This window comes from Equus quagga, chromosome 20, assembly GCF_021613505.1.
Source record: "Equus quagga isolate Etosha38 chromosome 20, UCLA_HA_Equagga_1.0, whole genome shotgun sequence".
Lineage (NCBI taxonomy): Eukaryota > Metazoa > Chordata > Mammalia > Perissodactyla > Equidae > Equus > Equus quagga.
The window spans coordinates 15,018,388-15,040,393 of NC_060286.1; the positions used below are offsets into that span (position 1 = coordinate 15,018,388).

Below are 22,006 nucleotides of genomic sequence, written 5' to 3' on the forward strand. Positions count from 1 at the left end.
TCCTATCACTGCTTTGACAATTAGGCGATGAGGCAGATAGTGTGTGGCTCCTTCTTGTTTGTCAATCTTTTCTCCTCAACCAGAGCACTGACTTCTGGAAGGAAGGAGCCGGATGGTGTTCTTGTGTAGCCCGGAGTAGCCCTGGGTCGGGCCTCTCATGGGTACTCAAGAAATAATTGTTGAGTTGATCAACAGGAAATAGGTTTAAATGACAGCATGAGGGATTTAGACTAGACTTAAGGAAGAACTTCTAGAGAGCAGTTAGATGTTTAGAAAGAACGGCTGAAGAAGGTTGTAGCAGTATTGGGTCTTGTAACATCTATGAAAAATAAAAGAAAGTCCTCCTGAGAAAATGCCGTCAGGATGTGTGGTGGTGGTGGCGGCCGTCAAGGTTCAGGCAGAGCAGGGTGGAGGAGGAAAGGCAGAAGTGGCAGCCTCCAGTTTTACACAGACTCCTCATTTTCAGCTGGAATCTGCCTTTCTACTTCGGATCTTGTCTTTGGCGCAGGGCTTTCTCCACTTTCCCTCCTGTTACCAGGCTGTAGTCGGGTCACTAGGGAAGTGGATTCAAAGGGTGGGAAGAGAAGGGAAGCAGGAGGCATGCAGAAGGAGGTGCCAGCCTTGTTAGGGCCAAGGCCATGGAGCCATTCACTTGTTCTGGGAGTTCCCGACTGAAGAGTGGCTTTGCCATCCTGTTACCTGAAACCTGAGCTGGCCATCAGCTGGCTCACAGTGCTGGCGTGCTCAAAGGAGTGGAGACACCCTTGGTCACCACTATCCCCATGTTTCCCCCAAGCACAAGTTGGCCATCCAGGGACTGGGGGGAGCTTTGCTTTGCCAGAGACGTGTGGAACCGTGGGCTCAGCTCCTGAACAGCCATAGCTTCCTGAAGGGCCCATTTGGGGAGGAGCGGGGACGGTGGTTTTCTGGTAAAGATGGATGGATATTGCAGTAGGATGCATGTCTGCGAAGCTGGAATTCACCTCAGGCACAGGGATGACCTTCTGCTGCTTTGGGTGCTTCCATGGAGAGCACTCCCGTACTGCCCCGACGCCGTCCTCAGCCCCCATGCCTCCTTCTTTCTCCCTGCGGTGGGGTGGGGGCACTGAGAGAAAGGAGTGGCAGAAATGAGAAACAAAGTCACAACGGAGTCAGGAGGACAAGGGCAGTGAGAGCCACAGGGACCTCTTGGTGCCTGGTTGGGCTTCAGATGTAGCATTGTTCATACAGGTGCTGCCGCCTTCTCCCGGCTCAATGGCCAGATTACATACATTCAGCGGCCCTCTGCTCTGTTCATTCGAGGGCAGCGGTGTGGGCCTGGGGACCAGCCTTTGTGCTTTGGGAACCCTGGTGCCGGAAGATGGAGAGATGCTGACAGGGCAGTGCCAGCTCTCTCCTGGGGACCACAGGAGCTGTGATGGGAGGGCAGGTGGGAGCAAAGGTGCTCTGTCAGGGCTGAAATACTGGGGGGATGGGGACCCAGTTCTCCTACTGTCACCTGTCACTCCGCGAGGAGTTCTGAGCAATTCTAAGATAAAATGTACAAGGCTAGACTAACCTAGGGCAGCAGTTTTCAGACTTCTTGAAGACACTGAAGTCTTACATTAAATCGTATTTTTTAGTATGAATAGGGCAACACACGTTATGATGTGCAAAGCAAAACCTTAAAATTGATATGGTTCTCTGAGTTTCATCTGTAGAACAACACAGGCAAAAAAAGGTACAGATTTGTTGCAAAATGAATCTTTAAGATAACGTTTTTATTTTACACTTCCACTTCAAGCCGGTGACACTTATTGGAAAGAATGAGGTCTGGAATAAAGTGTTCGGGGTCATCGTATTTGCTTATTGTGAGATTCAGATGGCAATCGTGGGGTTGTAATAACATTATTCTCCCATTTAAAAAAATTCATTGTTGCCATCTCCATAACACAAATAAGAGACATTTCGGACTATGGTCAGTAACAGTTGCACTATTTTTTAATTTATAAATTTTTAGAGCTTAAATATTTTCCACTTTTTTTTTTGCCATCGCTCTTGATGCTGCTGCTGTGGGTTGTAAATCACTGTAAAATGAGATTAGAAAGAAATACACTCATGCAAACGTAAAATACAAGGAAAATTGGCTATTTCACAAAATAGCTAAAGTTTAACTTTGTTTGCAAACCAATCCCTAGGATCTTCAGTGAGAATGTGTGGAACTACGGAATGCAGTTTGAAAACCCCTGATCTACTGGATAACAGAACTAATAATATAGCAATATCTAAGATTTATCAAGCAACTTTAATGTGCCAACCTACTCTTTTATGCTCAGATCAACCTTTGATAGTAGAACTGCTATATTCCCTGGTCTTAACAGATGAGGAAACCAAGAGTCATAGACGTATCTCGGCTGAGGGCCACAGGCCAGGGGCTGATCTCAGGTCTGTTGACTCAAAGCCTATGCTTTTAACACCTGTGTTTTCTGCCTGGTACAAAAGACCTTCCCAAACAGCACTTCCTTTCCTGCGTCCTGTGAAAGGCTCAGATCTGGTTTCTGTTAAAAATGTCACAACTGGCCGACATTGGGGTATTGAGTTGGTCTGGTATCCATCCTTCCCCCAACTCATAAATGAGGACAGCCTCTTTCCCCCTCATTGGAAATACAATGGCACTGACTCTGAATTTCGTCCCTGATGTTTTCACCTTAGCATGTTAGAGAACAGCTCCCCAAGGGAGAGACAGAGCCACCCCAATCCAGCCAGGGGAGGTGGGAGAATGGGGCGGAGCTGGACCACAGGGGCGGAAAGTGTTGGGTTCTGGGAAAATTGCTGTGGGGCACCAGGTGCTGTGGCCTGTGAAGGGTCCTGAGTCTTTGCTTAGGCCTGCTTTTCCCCACTGCCCTCCCATCTCATCTTTTTTTAAGAGGGCAGGCAAGAGGAGGTAAGAATGTGGTGGTTGGATATTAGAAATCTGCATTTTCTTTACTCACTTGTGCGAGGACATAACTACATCAGACTGAATTTTTTAAATTGCTGAGCCTTTGTGTAGTCCAAGGCGAGGTCAGGTAACTCTTGTGGGTCCTCACACAGTTTTTTGGTCCTTGTTGGCTGTGGTGGAGTCACAGGTCTGGGTTGGGATTCTCACTGTGTGACCTTGAGCAATTTCTTAACTGCTCTGAGCCCCAGTTTTCTCATCTATAAAGTGGGATGCAAAATATTACTACTTGAGTTGTTGTCAGGATTGATTAAATAATTTATGTAAGATGCCTAGCGCTGTGCCAGGCACAGAGAAGTCCTACAGTAGATGAGAACCCCCCAGGTTGTTTCTGCTCTGGCCTCTTCCCTGCCAAATGTCTCTTAGAGGACTTTAAGATTTTAATTGTGCAATTTTTGGTGTTTTATAGTCTAGGCTACACAAATGTACTCTGAAACTTTTGCACTAAAGTATAGTTTTTTCAGGCAATTTTCTGGTGGATGCTGATACCCCAACAGATTTAGATTTGGCCTGGAGAATCTATTTAAGGCTAAGAAGCTTCTACTTTAAGCATTTTCTTTGGAAATGCTTTAATGTGCATCAGGACTTAGAAGGATGTAGGTTTTTGGGGTAAAAAGGGGCAATTTGGAAATTATCTTTTTCTGTTGTCCCTAGAAGGAATAGATTCTTATACAGGACCAGATGCTGAGCACGTTACTCTTAGCCCTATCCTCTTGAGGCCAGGCTAGGAGTGGTCAGCCCTGGATCTTGACATAGCCTGACTGCTCTGATTAGCTTGAGCAACATGGGGTGTTGGTCTGGGGGCCTTGTTAGCCCCTCTGCCAGTGAGTTTTCTGGGTTCTGCTTAGAGTCGATCTGTTTTTGTGGGTCAGCTCAGGAATAGCATTGTCTTCTATGTTGTGATTCAGGCCAAGAAGACCCTTCCCCAAGGAGCTCGCTACGTGTGGTGGCTTGCTCTGCTTTGGCTCACCCCTACTCCGAAGTCTGTGCCTCGGCTCTGTGGCTTGGTGGTACCAAGAGCTTAGAAGGACATCATGTGTATGTGACATATGAACAGCAGGACTGTAGAGGCTCAGCGTAGCCCGGGAGGGTGGGGACTTTGTCAGTGTGTCCCCACTGTGTGCACCATGCCCAGCCCCATGCTTCGCCCATAGAGGGGTTAATAAATATTTATCCAGTGAATGACTGTGGCAAGTTGTGGAGCCAGGATACAAAACTACCTTGCAGGTTTTGACTTACTTTGTGAAGAAGGAAATGTAAGGATATCTTTGTTCTAAAAGCATCTTCCAGGAATGATGAGAGACAGCCCTCTGTTTCCCTCCCATGCCTGAAGCTACAGCTGCTTGTCCTCCAAGGCCTTCTTTTTAGCCATGTGATTTTCACTCGTCCCCATGCCCCAACGTGACAACATACTCACCACCCGTCATTGCCCTGTAGTCTGATGACTGACGCAGGGTACGTGTGTGCCTTTGAAAGGTTGCTGAACGCTGCTGGCAAACCTGTCACAACACTGCTTTGGACAAGAAGATTAGAGTTCATCCCGACTGGTGAGATTCAGACTTCCTTCCGCAGAGAAGGCTGGAGACTGCCTGGTTGTGCCATTCCAATTGAAGAGGGAGATGATCTGACAAGGCTGTTGCCTGGTTAGATGCTGTGAGGGATCAGAAGGCACTGCATGGAAAGGATGCTGGGTTGTTCTGTGCCTACTTTATGAGAGCTGTGCATGGGATTCAGAAGAACATGAACCCTGATCAGACTCTGGGAGATAAAGAAGCTAAGAGGAAGACACTCTCCCTCTCCCACTTCAAGCCAGGGCAAGCTTCTTCCAGTCCTGCCTTGTGTGGGCTGTTGGCTCTTAGGCTCTGATGTTCCTAAGGGGGACACCAGAGTTTGGGGTAGAGCTTTGCTTAAGAGGCAGGTCTGGGTCCATCTCTTTGGAGTTTTGTGTGTGCCTCACCCTCATCCTCTTTAAAACATGTATATTCTAGGAAACTTGGAAAATAAAAGTGCAAAGGAAAAAACAAAGTCATCTATAGCCACTGTTAACATTTTGGTGTATTTCTTTCTATCTTTTGTCTTCTCTCTCTCTTTGGAGTGGGAGGAAGATGAATATATACATATGTAGATATGTGTGCGTGTGTGTATTATAAGTGTATATATATTTGTATATATATATATATACACATCTATCTGGTCTATCCATCTACCCACACACGTTTGATATTATGCTTTGATTTTTTTTTTTGGAAGATTAGCCCTGAGCTAACTACTGCCAGTCTTTCTCTTTCTTGCTGAGGAAGCCTGGCCCTGAGCATTATAATATCCGTGCCCATCTTCCTCTACTTTATATGTGGGACGCCTACCACAGCATGGCTTGCCAAGTGGTGCCATGTCCGCATCCGGGATTCGAACTGGTGAACCCCGGGCCGCCGAGAAGCGGAACGTGCGAACTCACCCACTGCGCCACCGGGCTGGCCCCTGATTTTATTTAACTTTATATTGTGAGCATTTCCTTGGCTAATAGAAAGTCTTGAGAACCGCTTTGGAGCCTGGATGAAAAGTCTTTAGTCGCGAGTCTTTGCGGACAAAGACTCCTGTCAGAAAGCCCCAGAAGTCCCATTCCTTGGGAGTGTGCAGGCTTCTTGGTGTGCCCCGCAGCCCCCCTGGGCAGATTCAGCCCCCTCCGCTGTCCCGTCTCCACAGGATTGCCTACCAGATGGCAGCTGCTAAGTGCAGAGGTAAATATCCTCTCACTCAGGTCGCCTAATTCAGCGTTTGAGGGAATCTGAATTGAAGGTACTAAAAGAAAAAGGTCCTCAAAAGTCAAATACAAGCTTTCTCCTTCAAAGAAAGACTGCCTCTGTACCCAGGAGCTACAAGGGTTGGAAAAGGGAAGAACCATTCTTTCTCTCCCTCGGCAGTGGGCTTCCTTGGGTTTTCCACGAATCTTCCATTCCTGCCTGTAGAATTTGACATGGTTCTATTTACTTTTCCTTGGCCCAGTTTGGATCAACAGGATTTCTCTCCTGCCCAGAACAGCCTCACACTTGTGTGGAGTAAGACATGAGCCCGGGCTCTGGACAGCAGTAATTAATCCTTGTCTGACCGACACAGCGGGGATTTTCAGCCCAAGACGGTCTGACAGCACCAGGTTTTACATGGCACATGGCAGTCCCACATGGGCCAAACTATTTCTTCTTCTCTTTTGTCTGTGACTGTAAAGACATCGTGTGTGTGCACGTGTGCATGCACATGCATGCATGCATTTGCATGTATGTATATGCTTGTGTGTTTAGTGATCTGGAGCTCAGAACCACTGCAGTAGGATCTCAACATGACAGTGGAACTAGCAATAAAAGGAAACACACAGTTTAAGCACACACAACCCCAGCATAATTCGTTGACATAGCAAGACTGGGATTTCCTCTTCTGTTTGTTTTAGTCTGTACTTGCTCAGCTTTCATCCCTGGGGCTTAGTGCTGTAAGGGAGTGGATTTCCTCAAGTGCTCTGGATAAAGCGTTTCTTCCTCTCTTATCTCCCTTGTCGATATAACTTGCTCCACTGTGTAAGTGGATATGAAAATGAACCTATATATATACGCCATAGTATCTTGCCAAAATGAAATGGGCATTAAAATGACATTTTCCTCCGTGATAATCCCATGACATTGAAAGTATACCAGTTTCTCCATTTAGTTATGATGGAGCCGTGAAATAATTCCCGGGGGGTGTGAGGGTGGAATACTCCTGCCTCTTCTTCTCGCTATGTTTAGGCTTTGTGTGGAAGTCTTTTTTCTTGGGTGGGCTGTGGTGAGGCTGTTTTGGGCCCCTTTGTGTTGATAAGGGGAGTAGTCAGTGGTCAAAGCTGGAGAACTCCCTGCAAAATATGTGAGTGGACAAAACCTCCCAAGGTCAGAAAACTTAGCGGCAGCAGCACCGATAATCTCAAGTTTCTGGCTTATAAGAGTTACAGGGGCCCTTCAGCAAGATGAGAAAGGAGACTCAGCCAAGATGAAAGGCTGCTTTCAGGGTAAGGGGCTGAGGCCTGAAGGGGGCTGTTGGGTCTCCCCGCCACCAGGATGCTGTGGGTTGTTGTGTGTTGAGGGGTGCAGGAAGCATGTAGGGTAGGGGCTCTCCTGGCACAACTGGCCCATTGTAGGAGGGACCAGGAGTGTCTGATCATGACTTCTCCAGGTGGTGTGAGCTTCACTAAATAAGGTGTCCATTCGCCTCCTCTGGGGAACATATTGTGCTGTTGGAGGACTTACCTCTGACTGTGCAGAGCAAATCCACCAGGAGAGGAAAACAGAGACTTCCAGAGTAATTGTTCTTGCAAGTGACTTAGCCAGCAGCTTTCTTCTTCAATGTTCTTGACCCTAGATTCTTGAACAAGAGCTAGTGATTGTGCTCCACGAAAGAGTACTTCCTAAGGGCTCTTCTGAGTGTGAGTGTGTGTGCACACACATGTGTGTGTCTGTACAGTGGACATACTCATGCCTCAGCTCATGGCCAGGTTTGGTTGACCAGTCCTTTCCTTTGGGGGACTATCCGACTCCCACCCCCTCAAACTCTCCACCCTACTCTGGGCCGAGTGTTATTAGCTTTATTTTAGCCACATAATGAGTTACTGAGGCATTTTTTTGACCAACCTGGGAGCCTGACAACCACATCCAGGGTCATCGTTCTGGAAAATCGATCTCTAGATCCTCAATTGGCCTTTATACATTCTTCCTGAGTTCGGGGCTGCTTGTTTTGACTCATGCAGTCTGCTAAGTAGACCTGCACTCCCATTAGCATCTGTTCTTATAACTGGTGTTTTCAACCCTCTTCTGTCTGTGATTCCAAAATGGTGCCACATTTACCTTTACTCCCAAATTGCAGTGACTCCAAGACTCTCATGTGCTCAAACAGCAATACCCCTTTGTCGCTAATTTGGGGTGCTTTAAGTATTTCCACAAACTAGTCATAATTTTCCCTTTTGCCCAAAAGGAACCTCATTGCTGGCAGTGCCTATGACGAGAACACCTGAGTCTGTGCCAATGGAACTATCTCCAGCTGCTGCCAAAGCTGTTGATTTAGTTGCCAGAGCAGCGCTGGGTTTCTTGCAGAGGTAGGGGAAAAGACCCCCTCATTTCTGTGTCTCTTTGTCACCTTGGCCCTAAAATAGCTCTGTGTGTGCCTAGAATCTCTTAAAGTGGTCTGGAATCTCTTGGACACCCTTTTCAGAGTCTACAACTCCTGCTGTTTCCAGAAACTCCCCAAGTCTCTGTGAAAACAATTCTGTTTTGGGACGTTGTCCTTCTAGCCAGAGGGGCTCAGTCACCACCCAGCAGTCAGCTGGTCAGGACCAACTCCAGTCATCCCCCTATGGTAATTAGCCCCAATCTTGACCAATCTCCTTGCTCATTCTCCTGGTTTATAACCAAATGTCACATGTCACTGGGCATGAAATGCTGCTAGTGATGGTGGGGCACAGTATGGTGGGGCACGGCCAGGATGTGCAGTAGGGCCCCATTGCTACTCGCCAGGATGCTCAGTGACATGTTAGATAGTTGCATTCTTAGGAATACCCAGTGAAAACTTGGAGCGTGTCTCTGGGCAGAGCCTGGGGGAGTGTTCGGGATAACTTTGTAAGGAGCCACTAGCCTTGGTGGAATAAATTGGTCTTGCTAGGTAGAGGGATAGTGCTAATTTAGCAGACCCTTACTGTCAGATGTGTGTGTCATTGGGATGAAGGGTCAGGAGCTTAGAACCAACAGGTAGATGAGAACACCTTTCCTGTCCTCTTTGCTTTGCACCCCAAGTCTGAATTCTCTCTTGTAATCCACTGTCTCTTGGATGCACCCCAAATACAAAACTACTTTGTTGCTCCTTGTTAATACCATCAACTGAAACTTTATTTTTACCTAGTGCTTCTGGGCTGAGAGAATTAAAAAAACTCTAGGTCCTGGATCCTGGAGAACACTCTGTTTATTTGATTTCAACCGAGAGGGGTTTTTATTTATGCTGGTGGCAGAGTTTGAGGGATGGGAGGGGGGATGGGCAAGTGAGTTTCTCCATGCCCTTGCTTCCTGAGTTCTGTTGGCTAGTACTTAGTGACTGGGGGATGCAAGCAGGAAACAAACTTAAATGCTTTCTGACTCTGATTGAAATCCTTGATGCCCTGTTGGTGATCAAGAAGGGCTAAAACCTAAAGGGTTTTTAAGCGGAAGGACTCCATTCATTCAAAGGAATATTTTTATCTCTACGTGTTCTCCATTTCTCCTTCTTCCTTGCCAGCCTGCCTTGCGGAAGCCCTGCAGGGCTGTGATGGAGAGCACAGACCATCTCCGATGGGGCAGCAATCCCACTCCCTGATCACAGCTGTTTGGTTCCTGGTCCTCTTATCTCATCCAGTTACCTCTCCCGGCCATTTCCTTGGCCCAAAAATGCCCCTTCTCCATTCCTCCTGACGCTGTGTTCACTATAGTAACCTCCTCATCAGTCTCTCTGTTGTCTTTCCTACCCTTGCCAGAGGTTTCTAAAGCCCGGGTCTGATTTTGTGTTTTACTTCCTTCAGTGGCTTCCAATTCTCTTCTTTTTATTTTTTAAAAAAAGACAAGTGGGGAGGGATCAAGACCCTCATGATCTCACCCCTAACCTGGGCCTAGAGCCTTATTTCTCCCATAAATGGTCATTTCTAAACCATCTTTTGAAATGAGTTTGCTTCTTTACTCTCATGTACCTGTTGCTGCTGCTTAGGATGCCCTTCGGACGTCCCTCCCTCCCTGCTTGTGGAAATCCTTTACAGCCCAGTTGATGGCCCCTTCCCTGAGAAATCCTCCTGGATTCTTCCAGTCTGCATTAACCTCTCGCTCAGACCCCACACAACTTGGGGTCAGCTGCTCTGTCCCCAGCCCTCAGCAGAGCCCTGGGGCAAAATAGGTTCTCAATAATTCTGTGCTGAGTGGATGCCTTTTTTTCTTTCTTTTCTCCTCTCCTGTCTTCTCCTGTCCTCTCCTCTCTTTCTCTCTCTCTCTTTTAAAGAGTTAGCCATCTCACATCTTGGACTTCCTGGCATCCTATTTTCAAATATTCTATCCTTTTGTCTGTTTGGCCTTGCTTACTGATTGCTCATTTCGAAGACGTGGTCCCTGTGGAGTTAGCTGTTCACATGTCAGTCTTTGCAACTAGATCCAGCTTTTGGGGGTAGGGCCTTTGTTCTTGTTTATTTTCATAACCCCCAATGCACCTAGCATGATGCCTGGTAATTGAAGGGGGTGGGAAGGGAAATCTCCAGAAACCTCTTTGAGACCCTATGGGAGGTCTGATGCACCCTTCGAAACAAACCTTCTTTGGAAATATTTTTCCTTAGTTTCATGCTTTTCTCTTTTTTGTATATTGACATATGATTTACATGCAGTAAAATTCATCCTTTTTAGGTGTACACTTTTATGAATTTCAACAAATTTGTATAGTTGTATAACCACTGCCATCATCGATATATAGAATATTTCCACCACGTCCTTGACTCTGCTTCTCTCCCTCCCTCCAGTCCCTGGCAGTCACTGATCTGATGTCTGTCCATACAGTTTTGCCTTTTACAGGGTGTCATATAAATGAACTCGTACAGTGTGTGGCTTTTTGGGTCTGGCTCCTTTCACTTAGAAGAATGCTTCATATTTTGGAGATTTGGTGACCTGGGTTCTAACCCACACTTTCACTGCACCCACCTTCCTAATAGACTAACTTGGGGCATGGACTCGGGGTGTGGACAGGGGCTGGGTGAGTTGGGAGTTCTGTCTTTGCAGCCTTGTTAGCATCTCTTTCGAGCCAGGGTCTCAGCTGCTTTGTCAAACCCACTGACCCTCCCTCCCCTGCTCTCCCCTACAATGGCACCTGGTATAACACAGCCTTCTCCCATGGGTCCTGACCTGTCGTCCCTGTAGCTGTGGGGGGCACGGTGGAGGAGGGGAGCTGGGTGGATGGGCTGGGGTGGCCACTAAATTCCTCCTTTGGGGAGGGGGTCGGGAGTGGGGTGACGAAGGTCAGGCCTCTCCTGGCTAAAACAACAGAAGTGGTTCCAGCTGCCAAACAGCTGGAGGGGGACGTCTGCTTTCCCTCAGCAGCGTGAAAAGCCCTTTAATCGGGGCGTGCTGTTGTCAGGCCCCACAGTGGAGGTGTGTAGAAGAAGAGCAGACCCCGTAGCTGCCAACCTCCCCTTCCCTTTGACCTCCCTTATCTCCCCTCCTCCATCTTCCCGAGCCCCACTCCGAAGCGGCCCTGATCCTGGCCCTCCTTTGCACCTGTGTAAATGCGGTGGCTGTGGGGTCAGGGATGGGTGAGAGTGAGCTGGCAGGAATAGGGATGTGGATTCTCAGTGCAGATGATGGATTAGATGGAGGATGGGTGAGTGATGCTTTAATGTGAAACTGCGCTTCACTCACAAAGACGCGGGCCCCGGAGAGAAAGGCCAAAGTCCAGTTTTGCAGATGGCTAAGCAAGTGACAAGAGGCGGACAGTCCCTGGTTGGAGAGTAAGAGGCTGAGCCGCAGCCAGACGTCTGGAATGTGGCTCTCTACTTTTTGTTCCAGGCACTGACTCCAGGAGTGGCTTTTTTCCCCTTTCAATAGCAGATTTACCTCCCAAAAATACTTTTTACTGCCTGAATTCTAAAAACTTGAGCTGGACTGTGACTTCTAAACATGACGGGAAAAACATCCTCCCTGAGGAAAGCTCTTATGGCACGCACAGCCCTTCTCCTCTGCTGTCCACCAGCGAGGCCACTGCCGGAGACTCCCAACGACAGAGCCCCTTCTGCCCCTGGGCATCCTCTGGGGCTCAGCACTCCATACCTTGGATTGAAGGGGGCAATGTGGTAGAGTAGGAAGACTCAGGATCTTTAAAGTCAGACTGAAAGGCATGCTCTTACTACCTTAGCCTGGCCCAGCCTTGGGTGTCTCCTCATTCGTTCAATCAATCAGTCTTTATTGAGCACCCACTTTGGGCAAATCCCCTGCTGGGCACTGGGGATCCAGCAGTGTGGCACCCAGCCGATCTTGTTCCTGCCCGCAGGGAGCTTACAGTCTGCTGGAGGATGGGCCAGAAACACATAAATGGTTGCTCATTTAGTTACAGCCGTGGCACAGGCCGCCCTGGAGAGTAGAGGTTTTCTGGAGGCTCCTCACAGGGGTCCTGACCTACGTGGGCAGTCAGATGCCCGAGGAAGCAGCATTTACAGTGAAATTGGAAGAGGAATAGGAGTTATGAGGGGAAGCACAGTGCAGGGAGAAGGGCCGCACAGGCGCGGCCGAGGCAGGAAGGAACAGTGCACCGGGGCTCGTGATTGCTCCCCAGCGGGGGCCTCGGCATTAGGGGCCTTTACTTCCCTCTTACCCACCCAGCGGGCACACAGGCAGGGGTCATTCTCCTTCCCATTCCTTCCCAATAGGCTTTTGCAGTTGGGCTGGTAAATTTACTATTATTTATAGCCTTAATTCTCTGGAAAAAAATGAATTCAGAGTGTCAAAAGTCTGACTTATCAGTGAATCTGTATTATCATCTGGCTGTTATTCTTGCTCAAGTGCATGCATGTCATAACTGCCAGAAAAACCAGAGAGCTCATCACATTGGCTGTTAAATTATACTCATTTCAGGCTACGTGACCCCGGGCATCCCAGACTACTGCCTGACTTCTGGGAGACATGGCTTATCTGCAGGGGGTGGAAAGGCTTCCTGGAGGGCTGGTGAGGAGACTCTCAGGCTGAGGCCGGCCTCACTGGGAATGGATTCTGTGGTCCCTGAGTGATGATACCCGCCGCGGGTATATGGGTTCTGTCTCAGCCACTCTGGGACGTTCTCTTCGATGACTTAGGGATTTTTTTCCCTTCCCCTTAATTCAAGGGAAAAATCCTGTGTTTAATATGGGGCTTTCCTTATCTAGTGAATGTCCCTAAAAGGAAAAAAAAAGAACAAACAGCTTCCATTACTCTACACATTTGAGAGCTTTAAGCTTTTGAGGGTGGATGGACTAAAAATATCTCTTTTCACAGTAAATGATAGAAAAAGGAGCTTCTCACCCACGATATTTTAGGTAAGGTTTGATATTTACCCACTCATTCTTCAAACATGTATTGAACAACTGCTTTAGATCAAGCTCTGTGTTAGGCCCTCTGGATATAAAGACCTAGTCTTTATAGGTATGTAAAGACATAAATCCTAGAGCAGCATATTGAAGATTTTGGTAGAAGTAGGAAAACAGTGCAGCAGGAGCTCCAGGAAGCTAATGGTGGGGTTTAAAACATGAAAGTGTTTGCTTTTTAGGAGGATAACCTCAGTGGCAGGATGAAATGTGAGCTTGAATGGGAGGAAGGTTGGTGGCAGTCAAACATCTAGGCAAGAGATCAAGGCCTGAATGAAGTCGTCATGGATGAGAGAGGAAAGCCTGCTGGAGAGAAGGGCCCAGCCAGCCCCCCAGCCATTCCAGTCTCTCCACCTGAGGCACCAGTGAGTGAAGTCAGAGTGGATGTTCCAGCCCCAGCCGAGCTCCCAACTAAATGCAGCCAAATGTGTTGCCTCAGCTGCCGCCATGTGGAGCAGAAGACGCTGCCAGCTGAGCCCAGCCAACCCATGGAATTGAGAGCGATGATTAATTGTCTGAAGCCACTACATTTGGGGGGGTGGTTCATGCTGCAGCAATAGATAAGAGAAGCACAAGTGTTAAACGTGGGTAGTTGAAGTTCTGTTACAGATAAATTTATTAAAGAAAAACCTTCAATTAGTTGAGTTTGGCTGTGACTTTTGAGTGTGATATAGTCAAGGGGAATACCACTTGCTGCTCCACACTGTGGTCTTCACGCTTCCAAACCAAGTGGGCAGGCCATTGCCCTCTTTGTTCAGTATGGCTCCTACCCCTCGTCTACACCTGGGAAAAATATAGAGATATGCATCTTGCCAGAAAATGCCTATTTAGGATTTTAGATACTGGTTAAATCATCATGGAACAGGTAGAAGTTAAGACTGTGAAACCAACTCCATGTTATAGCAAATCAACATCTCCCAGATGCATCCTTAGGCTGCCTCTGTTGTTCCTATATTGTCATGGGAACTTAGCAGCCAGTCTACCACACAGCTTGTGGTATTGGAGTGGTCTCTCGGAGCCGAAGCAGTGGCAGGGTTTGCCTTCTACTCGGCTGAGACTGAAGGGCAAAGATGAGCTTGTGTGCATTTCAGATAGAAGGGGTTGTTGGTCTAACAGTGATTTCCTTTCCCCCATCTCTTCTTTGGTGAAACAGCCCCCATTGGCAGCTTACTTTTCCAGTAGGAAGGACGGGCTGTTTCTGTGTGTTTCAAGTCTTTGTCCGACTTTGGAAATGGGAGCAGAACACAAAATGCCGTGTGTTTGCCTTGGAATCATTCACTCCCTAAGGAGAGAGGGTGGGAGTAGGAGATAATTGCAAGCGCACAATTGTCCCAGCCCCTTTTGTTTGGTTTCCATATTATGCAATCATATTTAACATAGTTATTTTGTTTTTGTTGTCTTTTGGTTAGGAAGAAGGAAGGGAATGTATGTGAGGAATTTTATGAAAATACTATTTCCCCCCCAGGGGGGAAATGGGTCAGTGTTTGCCTAGTTGGGGAGGCAACTTGCCACTGCCCAACACCCTAAATTTCCACTAATCATGGTTGCTCTTGAACCCACAACAGACTTCTGTGGCCTGGGGGCTCAAGTCCCAGCAGGGTGACTCAGATTCTGAGTTTTGTCTGTGGGCCTGGAGAACTGACGTGGGCCCCGAGAACTGCGGACTTCCAGCCAGTGCCTCCCGTCTACTGCAGAAGAGAGGGAAAAGCCGCCTTTGTGACTTCAGGTGGACTGTGATGGACTCTTTGGATGTCCTGCTGTCGACCCATAAGGAGTGAATTGATTTCATCGCCAGTTTCAAAATGCAGAAATTAGCCTCAGGATCTGCTTCTTTTCTCCCCGTGGTCCAATCAGTCTTAGCTTGGCTCAACGAGGAGAAACTCCAGTGAGGGTGGGCCTCTCTGCTCTCCCCTCAAGCCTTGCTCTTGAGTGTGGTAGCCACTAGCCACATCTGGCTATGCAAATTTAACTAAAATGAAGCACAACTGGAAATTTCCTTCCTCAGTTGCATTCAGTACATTTTAGTGCTTAATAGTCCCATGTGGCTTGTGGCTACTACAGTGGACAACACAGATATAAAACATGCCTGTCACTGCAGAACGTTCTGTTGGACTGTGTGGCTTTGTAGCTTTGTGGAGTCCCTAGGATTAAATCCTCTTGGGTCCTGCATCTTCTTTCCACTTGCTGTATGGCTGATGTCACTTGCTCATTGTCTCTGCCCTGGAACCCCAGCTCATCGAGGACTTCGTTGGTTGTGGTCTGCTTCCCAGGCCCCCTGCAGGGCTGGGCTCATCAAAGTGCTGGCTTGCTGAATAGATGACCCATGGCTGAACAAGCAGTGTTTGGAGGTTTGGGTGATCCTATTAAAACTCTCTTTTATAGAACTCATCACATTTTTTTCCAAAAACAATCACAAACACACATAGTTCCTAAAACAGATGACAATGAGACAACACAGATGACTGAAGATGGTCTTAGCAATGGCCCCGTGCTGTCTCGGAACGTTTTGACTTGGGGGCCAGTCACTCCTGGATGGGAAGCATTTGGGAGCTCCTCTGAAGCTGGGCAGGAGATCCACGGGTTGGGGTGGGTGGGGCTTCTTCTGAAGCTCCTTAACCTGTTTTGCAACTTAATATAGTTAAGCTGGTCTCTGGCAGAGCTGCTGTGGTGACTCTGTGGGCCCAGAGCAAGCCATTTCCAAACCAAATTTATGGCCTGTAGTTCAACACCACAGTGACGCCAGTAGCTGTCCTCTCCCCTGAGCTGGGGGGGGAGACAATGGGGCAACCTTCTTGAGTTTGAAAAGAAATTTTCTCTTTCTTGATTCCTGTTTTCTTTTCTTTTCTTTTTTTTTTTTGCTGAGGAAGATTTGCCCTGAGCTAACACCTGTGCCAATCATCCTCTCTTTTGCATGTGGGTTGCTGCCACAGCATGGCCGCCAATGAGTGGTATAGGTCTGTGCCTGGGATCTGAACCCAGGCTGCTGAAGTGGAGCATGTCAAGCCTAACCACTAGGCCACAGGGTCAGCCCCTATTGATCCCTGTTTTTTTAAGGTGAACAAGAGCCCTGCGAGGAGCTCCTCACAGTAGGCCTCAAGTACCTGGAGGTCAGGGCTGTCTTATCTGGATCTTTAGCAGCTTGGTGTCTATATACAGTGGGCTCTTGGTAAACAGACTCTGACTTTGTGAATCCAGTTTTGCAGTTGTTTCCCTTTCTCTTTGCACCATTGCTCTGTAATAATGAAAGGCAGTGTGGAGTAGTGGTTAGAAGCATGGCTCTGGAGCCTGGGTGTCAATTCCAGCAGTGACACGTACATGCTGTTTAATCTTGGAGAAGTCACTTAACTTCTCTGGGCTTTAGTTTCCTCACCTGTAAAATGGGGATTGTAACATACCCTCCCTCATAGAGTTATTGTGAAGATTAAATTGTTAACATATTGAAAGTGATGTGTTACAACGTATTGAAAGTGATAACATGTTGAAAGTGATCTATCAGTTCTTATTACTCTTCACACTTGAGGTCTGGCTAACAAATCCCTCTGGGACCAAGGATGAATTCCTTGGAAGATACAGGTAGTTCTGTTCTTGTGTGATCATGAGAACAGGGGGCATGCTGTTCCTTGGCTCCTACTGATTCGCATGGCAAAGAACCTGAAAAAAAGAACCTAAAAGCAGGGTTTTACTTCAGGAAAGTAGCACACAGTCCACGGAGAAGGAGAGAGTAGTGTGACAACAGCAGTGCCTTGACCTGCCCTCGAACAGCCTGGAGGCCACTGGTTGGCCTGGAAGCTTGGGTGCAAGGACGCTGTTCCCACCCTCTGGCTGGGCGTCTGCTCCTCCCCAGGCAGAACTGCAGAGCCAGGTCTGGCTGCCTTTCTAGGCTTCCAACAGATAAGGAATGGGTCTGAGGGAGCCACACAGGGAGGAAGAGACTTTCGAGGCCAGCTTCTCTGGTTGCAGCCGCCTGTTTCCTGAGCCCATTCAGGAGACTATGGCCAGGACTTCCCAAGCCTGCCTCATTCAGCTGGACCTTTGGTTCCTAAGTTTTCCTGGTGCATAGTCAGTTGTAGGCTGGGAGGGCTTATAGTGGCAGAGGAGCCTGGGCTGGGGATGGAGGGAGAAGAGACTCACCTCTCAGCCTCAGAGATAACTTAAGTTCTGAGATGGAGCCAAGGCAGGAAGCTGGGGACCACCTCTGTCCACTGTGTAAGGCAGGAGGGAGGGGACAGCTCAGAGCTTGGGAGTGGGAGAGTGGCCAGTGATCCCCTGGGGTGGCAGGAGCCTGGGAGGCCAGGCCTGTCCCATCGCACCGGCTGGTTTTGAAGTAGTGCTGCGTGGGAAATGCCACCACAGGGATGGCTTCCTCCCACAAAGAATCAAGTGCCCCAGCATTGCGCTAGATGCTGGCGATGTATTCACGTGCAAAATAGACTTTATCCTTGCCTTGTGGGGCTCAGAGTTGGGCCTTCCATTGTTAATCAGATCACACAAATCAACTCATCGTCACAAACTGTTAAGAGCCATGACGGAGAAGTGAGATAGGAGAGGTTGTTACAGGGGGCCCGTCCCACCTGTGAGAGTCAGGGAACACCTCCTGGAAGAGATGACGTGAGCAGAAATCTGAAGTAGGGGTGGGAGGGAAGGGAGAAGGAACAGTGTCCAAAGGCCTGGAGGTAGGTGCCGATATAGCTCCTCTGGGAAATGCAAAGCAGGCTGGTGTGCCGGACCAGCGGTGCGCGAGGGGAGGGCAGAGCAGTAGCAGCTGAGGCCAGACAGGGGGCCCCAGAGTCAGATTCTGCCAGGCCTCGGAGACTGGGTGAAGGTCCCACGGGCAGTGGGATATCACTCCAGGGTTTTAAGCGGGGGCAACCTGTGGGGAGTTGAGGCCTGGGATCCCGTGCAGGGTTGAGGTATGGAGGACACTGCCCGCTCCCGCTCTCTTGTCAGCTCATCCCTCCTGGATGCGGCGGGCTTCCTCTGAATTTGACTTTCTATATTCTTGATTCTTATCCTGGAACACTAGACTCCATGATGAGACACTCTCAGAACACTTCCCTTTGGCCTTTGGTCAGGATTCAGGTTGAACCTGTGAGTGTGGGAGCCCAGAGGATCTGAAGAGAGGCCAAGATGCAGTGTCCATCCTGACAAGGCCTGCGTGATGGTTTCCGCCCTCGCCACTCCCTGCCTGTGCGGAGCAGCCAGCACCCAGGCATGAGGTCAGGGAGTGGGAGGGTCCGGTTGTACAGCTGAGAGGCAGTCTGTGCAGAAATGAACAGGCTGGACTCTCCTGGAATTCGTCCAGGATGGGCTGTGTGTTTCCAGCGCTCCCTTAAAGGGAGGGGTACTGTCTCTGGACCTCCCTTGGCTGTTCTGGAAAAGGGTCAGTAAGTTCTCACCTATTTGCTTCACACGAAGGGTCTGCAGATCCGTCTGAAACAGGGGTTGTAGTCACACCTTCCCTAAACCTGTATGAGCTTGGTGTGATTATTCAGTTAACTCCAGCATCACTGACGGCCAGATGTGTGCTCATGACATTGCTGTGTACCTGTGTGCGATATCCATTCCCTCCACCCATCCTGATGAAGGGCCCTCAGTGTGCCAGAGCTCTGCCATGTAGGGGTGGCTAAGAGTGGACCAGCTCTCAAGGCCTGTACAGTCTGACCCTGGGTTATTCAACAGAAGCTCATGGTCTGTATGACCCAGGTATTGTTTTCTAGCTGTGTTCTATAGTTGTTAACGGAAGTTCACTGATGAAGGGGTTCACGGTCAAATTAGTTTGGGAGATGCATCACCGTATCTGCCCCTCGATCTGGTTGTTTACTGCTATGTTACAAACTAGCACAAAACTTAATGGCTTAAAATAACTATTATTATCTCTCATAGTTCTATGGGTTGACTGGGCTCAGGTGGGTGGTTCTCGCTTGGGTCTCTCTCACAGTCACTTCTTTTCCTCTGTTAGTTGCAGTCAGAAGATAGCCAAGGCTAGACTCCTCTGAAGGATTCTTCATTCACACGTCTCTTTGCCTGGGTGGGTTGAGCATTTCTCTCTCCACATGGTTTTGCTGTGTGCCAGCTTGGGCTTCCTCCTAGCATGGCGGTCTCAGGGTTGTTGGGCTTCTTCCATGGCAGCTGGTTTCCCCCAGAGTGAGTGTTGCAAGAGGCCTGGGGGGAAGCTGTGAGACTTCATATGATCTTGCTCGGAAGTCGCAAAACATCACTGCCATAGCATGTATTGGTCAAGCCAGTTACTGAGGCCAGTCCAGATTCAAGGGGAGGGAATTAGACTCCATGGCTCAATGGCAAGAGTAGTAAATAAATTACAGCATCTGTCTTTAATTTACTATACCTCTTGGAGATTCGCAATGCATAAGAATGTAGCAGAGGTGTCTTAGAAGTCCTGCAGTAGAGAAACCTGTTTAATTCAGCATTTCCCAGTCTGACTGTTATTTTTTTAAATCAGGAAATCCCTTTCTCATAGAAAGTTACTTAACTTGTATTCTGCCAGAGGGCAGTGGGCAGAAATTGAAGGGTGATAGATTTAGGGCTCAATACTACTTTCTAATAAGTAAAACTTTCCAAAGATGAAATGTAGAGTTTGCTAGTGAGTTCCTGATTTGGGGAGGTACCCAAATAGAGGTCACATGACCATCTGCATGGATGGAGAGGCCGGATGTCCCACTGGTGAAAGCTTTGATTTGATTTCTGACCCATCTAGGTTCAAATGCACCACTTAGAGCTGTGTAACATTGGGCGCGTTACCTCTCTTCAGGTTTCAGTTTCCTTATCTGTAAAAGAAATATTCCTATTTCATAGGGTTGTTGCGAGGATTAATGAGATCCTGCTTGTGAATTACTTAGCATGGGATGCCTTCCTTGGTTAGGCTTTGTGGCTGCTCAGTTCCCTTCCACTTTTAGGGTTTAATAAACTTTGGATTTGTTCTGGACTTGCTCCCCAAGGCAAATCCGCATTGTAAGTCATGGAGTCACTCCTACTTTGCTTGCAAAAGTAACCTCTATACCCTTTTGCTTTTTTCCAACTTAGTTTCTCATAAGTGACCGTGACCCTCAGTGCAACCTCCACTGCTCCAGGACTCAACCCAAACCCATCTGTGCCTCCGACGGCAGGTCCTATGAGTCCATGTGCGAGTACCAGCGAGCCAAGTGCAGAGACTCGACTCTGGGTGTGGTACATCGAGGGAGATGCAAGGGTGAGTGGGTGCACCTCCGCCCAGCTGAGGAGAGGTGTCTGGGCACCACAGCGCCCCACACAGCGCACTCCTGCAGAGGAGCTCGGAATAAATCTGTTCATTTGGTTTGCTACTATCCCTCCACCCCTTCCGCCAGGGAATATGTAAAGGAGGACTGGTCTACCTGAAGGAATGAGCACTTTTCTGCTTTTCCAACACTGCCACCGGCTAGGGCCGAGAGAGATGTGCTGCTATCTGGCTAGTGCTATTTTTTTTTGTAAATGGAGATGCTTAAAATGGCAAGATGTTATTGCTGGCTCCTGAATAGGGATTCCAAACTGTTGGCCAACAGATGTATTTGGTTTGGTCTGCTTACATGTTTAAAAATATTAAAAACATTTGAGACAACATTTAAAAATTGGGAGATTCAACATAAAAATCTGGATTTTTGTACTTGTCATAAAAAATTGGAAGCTTTGGTAATATTAGGTGTGTTCCCTCCCACAAGGCAACACGTGACTAGAGTGGAGTAGCAGCTGCCTCCTTTGAAGGGGAGCCTGTTCTCCAGTTTGCCACAATCTTCAGCACTCCCTATGGTGTTTCCAAACTGAATGCCATTCTTTGCACATTCAGCTTACTTCTCTAATTTATATCATTCTCCTACACGCTGTAGATATTTGAGTTTGTGGCCCCTGGCCTGCTTAGAGCCATTATAGGAATTATGGGAAGCTAAGCAGGCTGATTTTCCAAAGAAAGTCCTTGCAATTCTTCAACTATAAAACATCTTTGAGACCCTTTGGGTGTGCACGTTTTTTAATAAACCCAGTGAAAAATAATAGAAGTGGAACATATTTTTTTCCTTGGGAGGGGCTAGGGGTACTTGGGAGAAAAAAATAAACAGAACCTGGTATAAATACACTCCCCCACTTTTCTAAGAATAACATTAAGAGGAAGATGAAGCCTAGCAGCCTTCGCTAGCTGCTGCCCTCGTGTCGTTAGAAAAGCCAGTGGGTTGTGTGTGGGCTCATCCATAGGCAGAGTGGTTTTCTCTTAGCATTCCTAGAACCAGGCAGCCATTTTGTCCCATGGCTCCAGTGTGGCATCCAAGGGAAATATGAAATACACTCATTTCTCTCCTCTTTTAGACGCTGGCCAGAGCAAGTGTCGCCTGGAACGGGCTCAGGCCCTCGAGCAAGCCAAGAAGCCCCAGGAGGCGGTGTTTGTCCCGGAGTGCAGTGAGGATGGCTCCTTTACCCAGGTGAGGCCTGGGCCAAGTCTCTCCGGCCTGGTTCCTGGACTGAGGCCCAGGGGAGGGGCCTGAGAGCAGGGGGGGCCGCTCAGGGCCTTCACTTTCTGGGGGACAGCTGAGGGCTCTTTGACACCCCTCTGTGCTACCTTCTGGTGCCTGCGGTTCCCCTCCCGGGCCCTCCCTGCCACCCCTTGCCAGCTGGCAGTGGGTCCTGAAAAGGCGCATGGGAGTCTGAGCCAGGAAACTGGCATTGCTTGGTCCCCATCCTCCCTGCTGGCTGTCTCCATTTTTCTCTTCTGTCAAATGTGGGCTGATTATTTTTTCTTATCCCAGCCAGTTTCCATGGGCAACCCCAGTATTCCCTTCACTGTTTATTGCTGCCCCTCTGTGCTTCCCTTCTCCTACCCCGAGTCCTCAAATGAAGCAGTGCTCCCTCGAATGCAAAGTAGACCGTGGTTCCTGGAGTGTGTGTGT

The 22,006-nt window shown here is 48.4% G+C and overlaps 1 protein-coding gene across 2 annotated transcripts in view; it reads left to right on the forward strand.

Annotated features, from left to right (window-relative positions):
- Positions 1–22,006, forward strand: part of SMOC1 (SPARC related modular calcium binding 1) — a 141,687-nt gene that overhangs the window by 48,028 nt on the left and 71,653 nt on the right. For both annotated transcript variants that reach the window (XM_046647677.1, XM_046647678.1), the window contains exons 2-3: positions 20,139–20,304; positions 21,429–21,541. In XM_046647677.1, the coding sequence (XP_046503633.1) occupies positions 20,139–20,304; positions 21,429–21,541 (279 nt within the window). The remainder of the gene's footprint in view (positions 1–20,138; positions 20,305–21,428; positions 21,542–22,006) is intronic.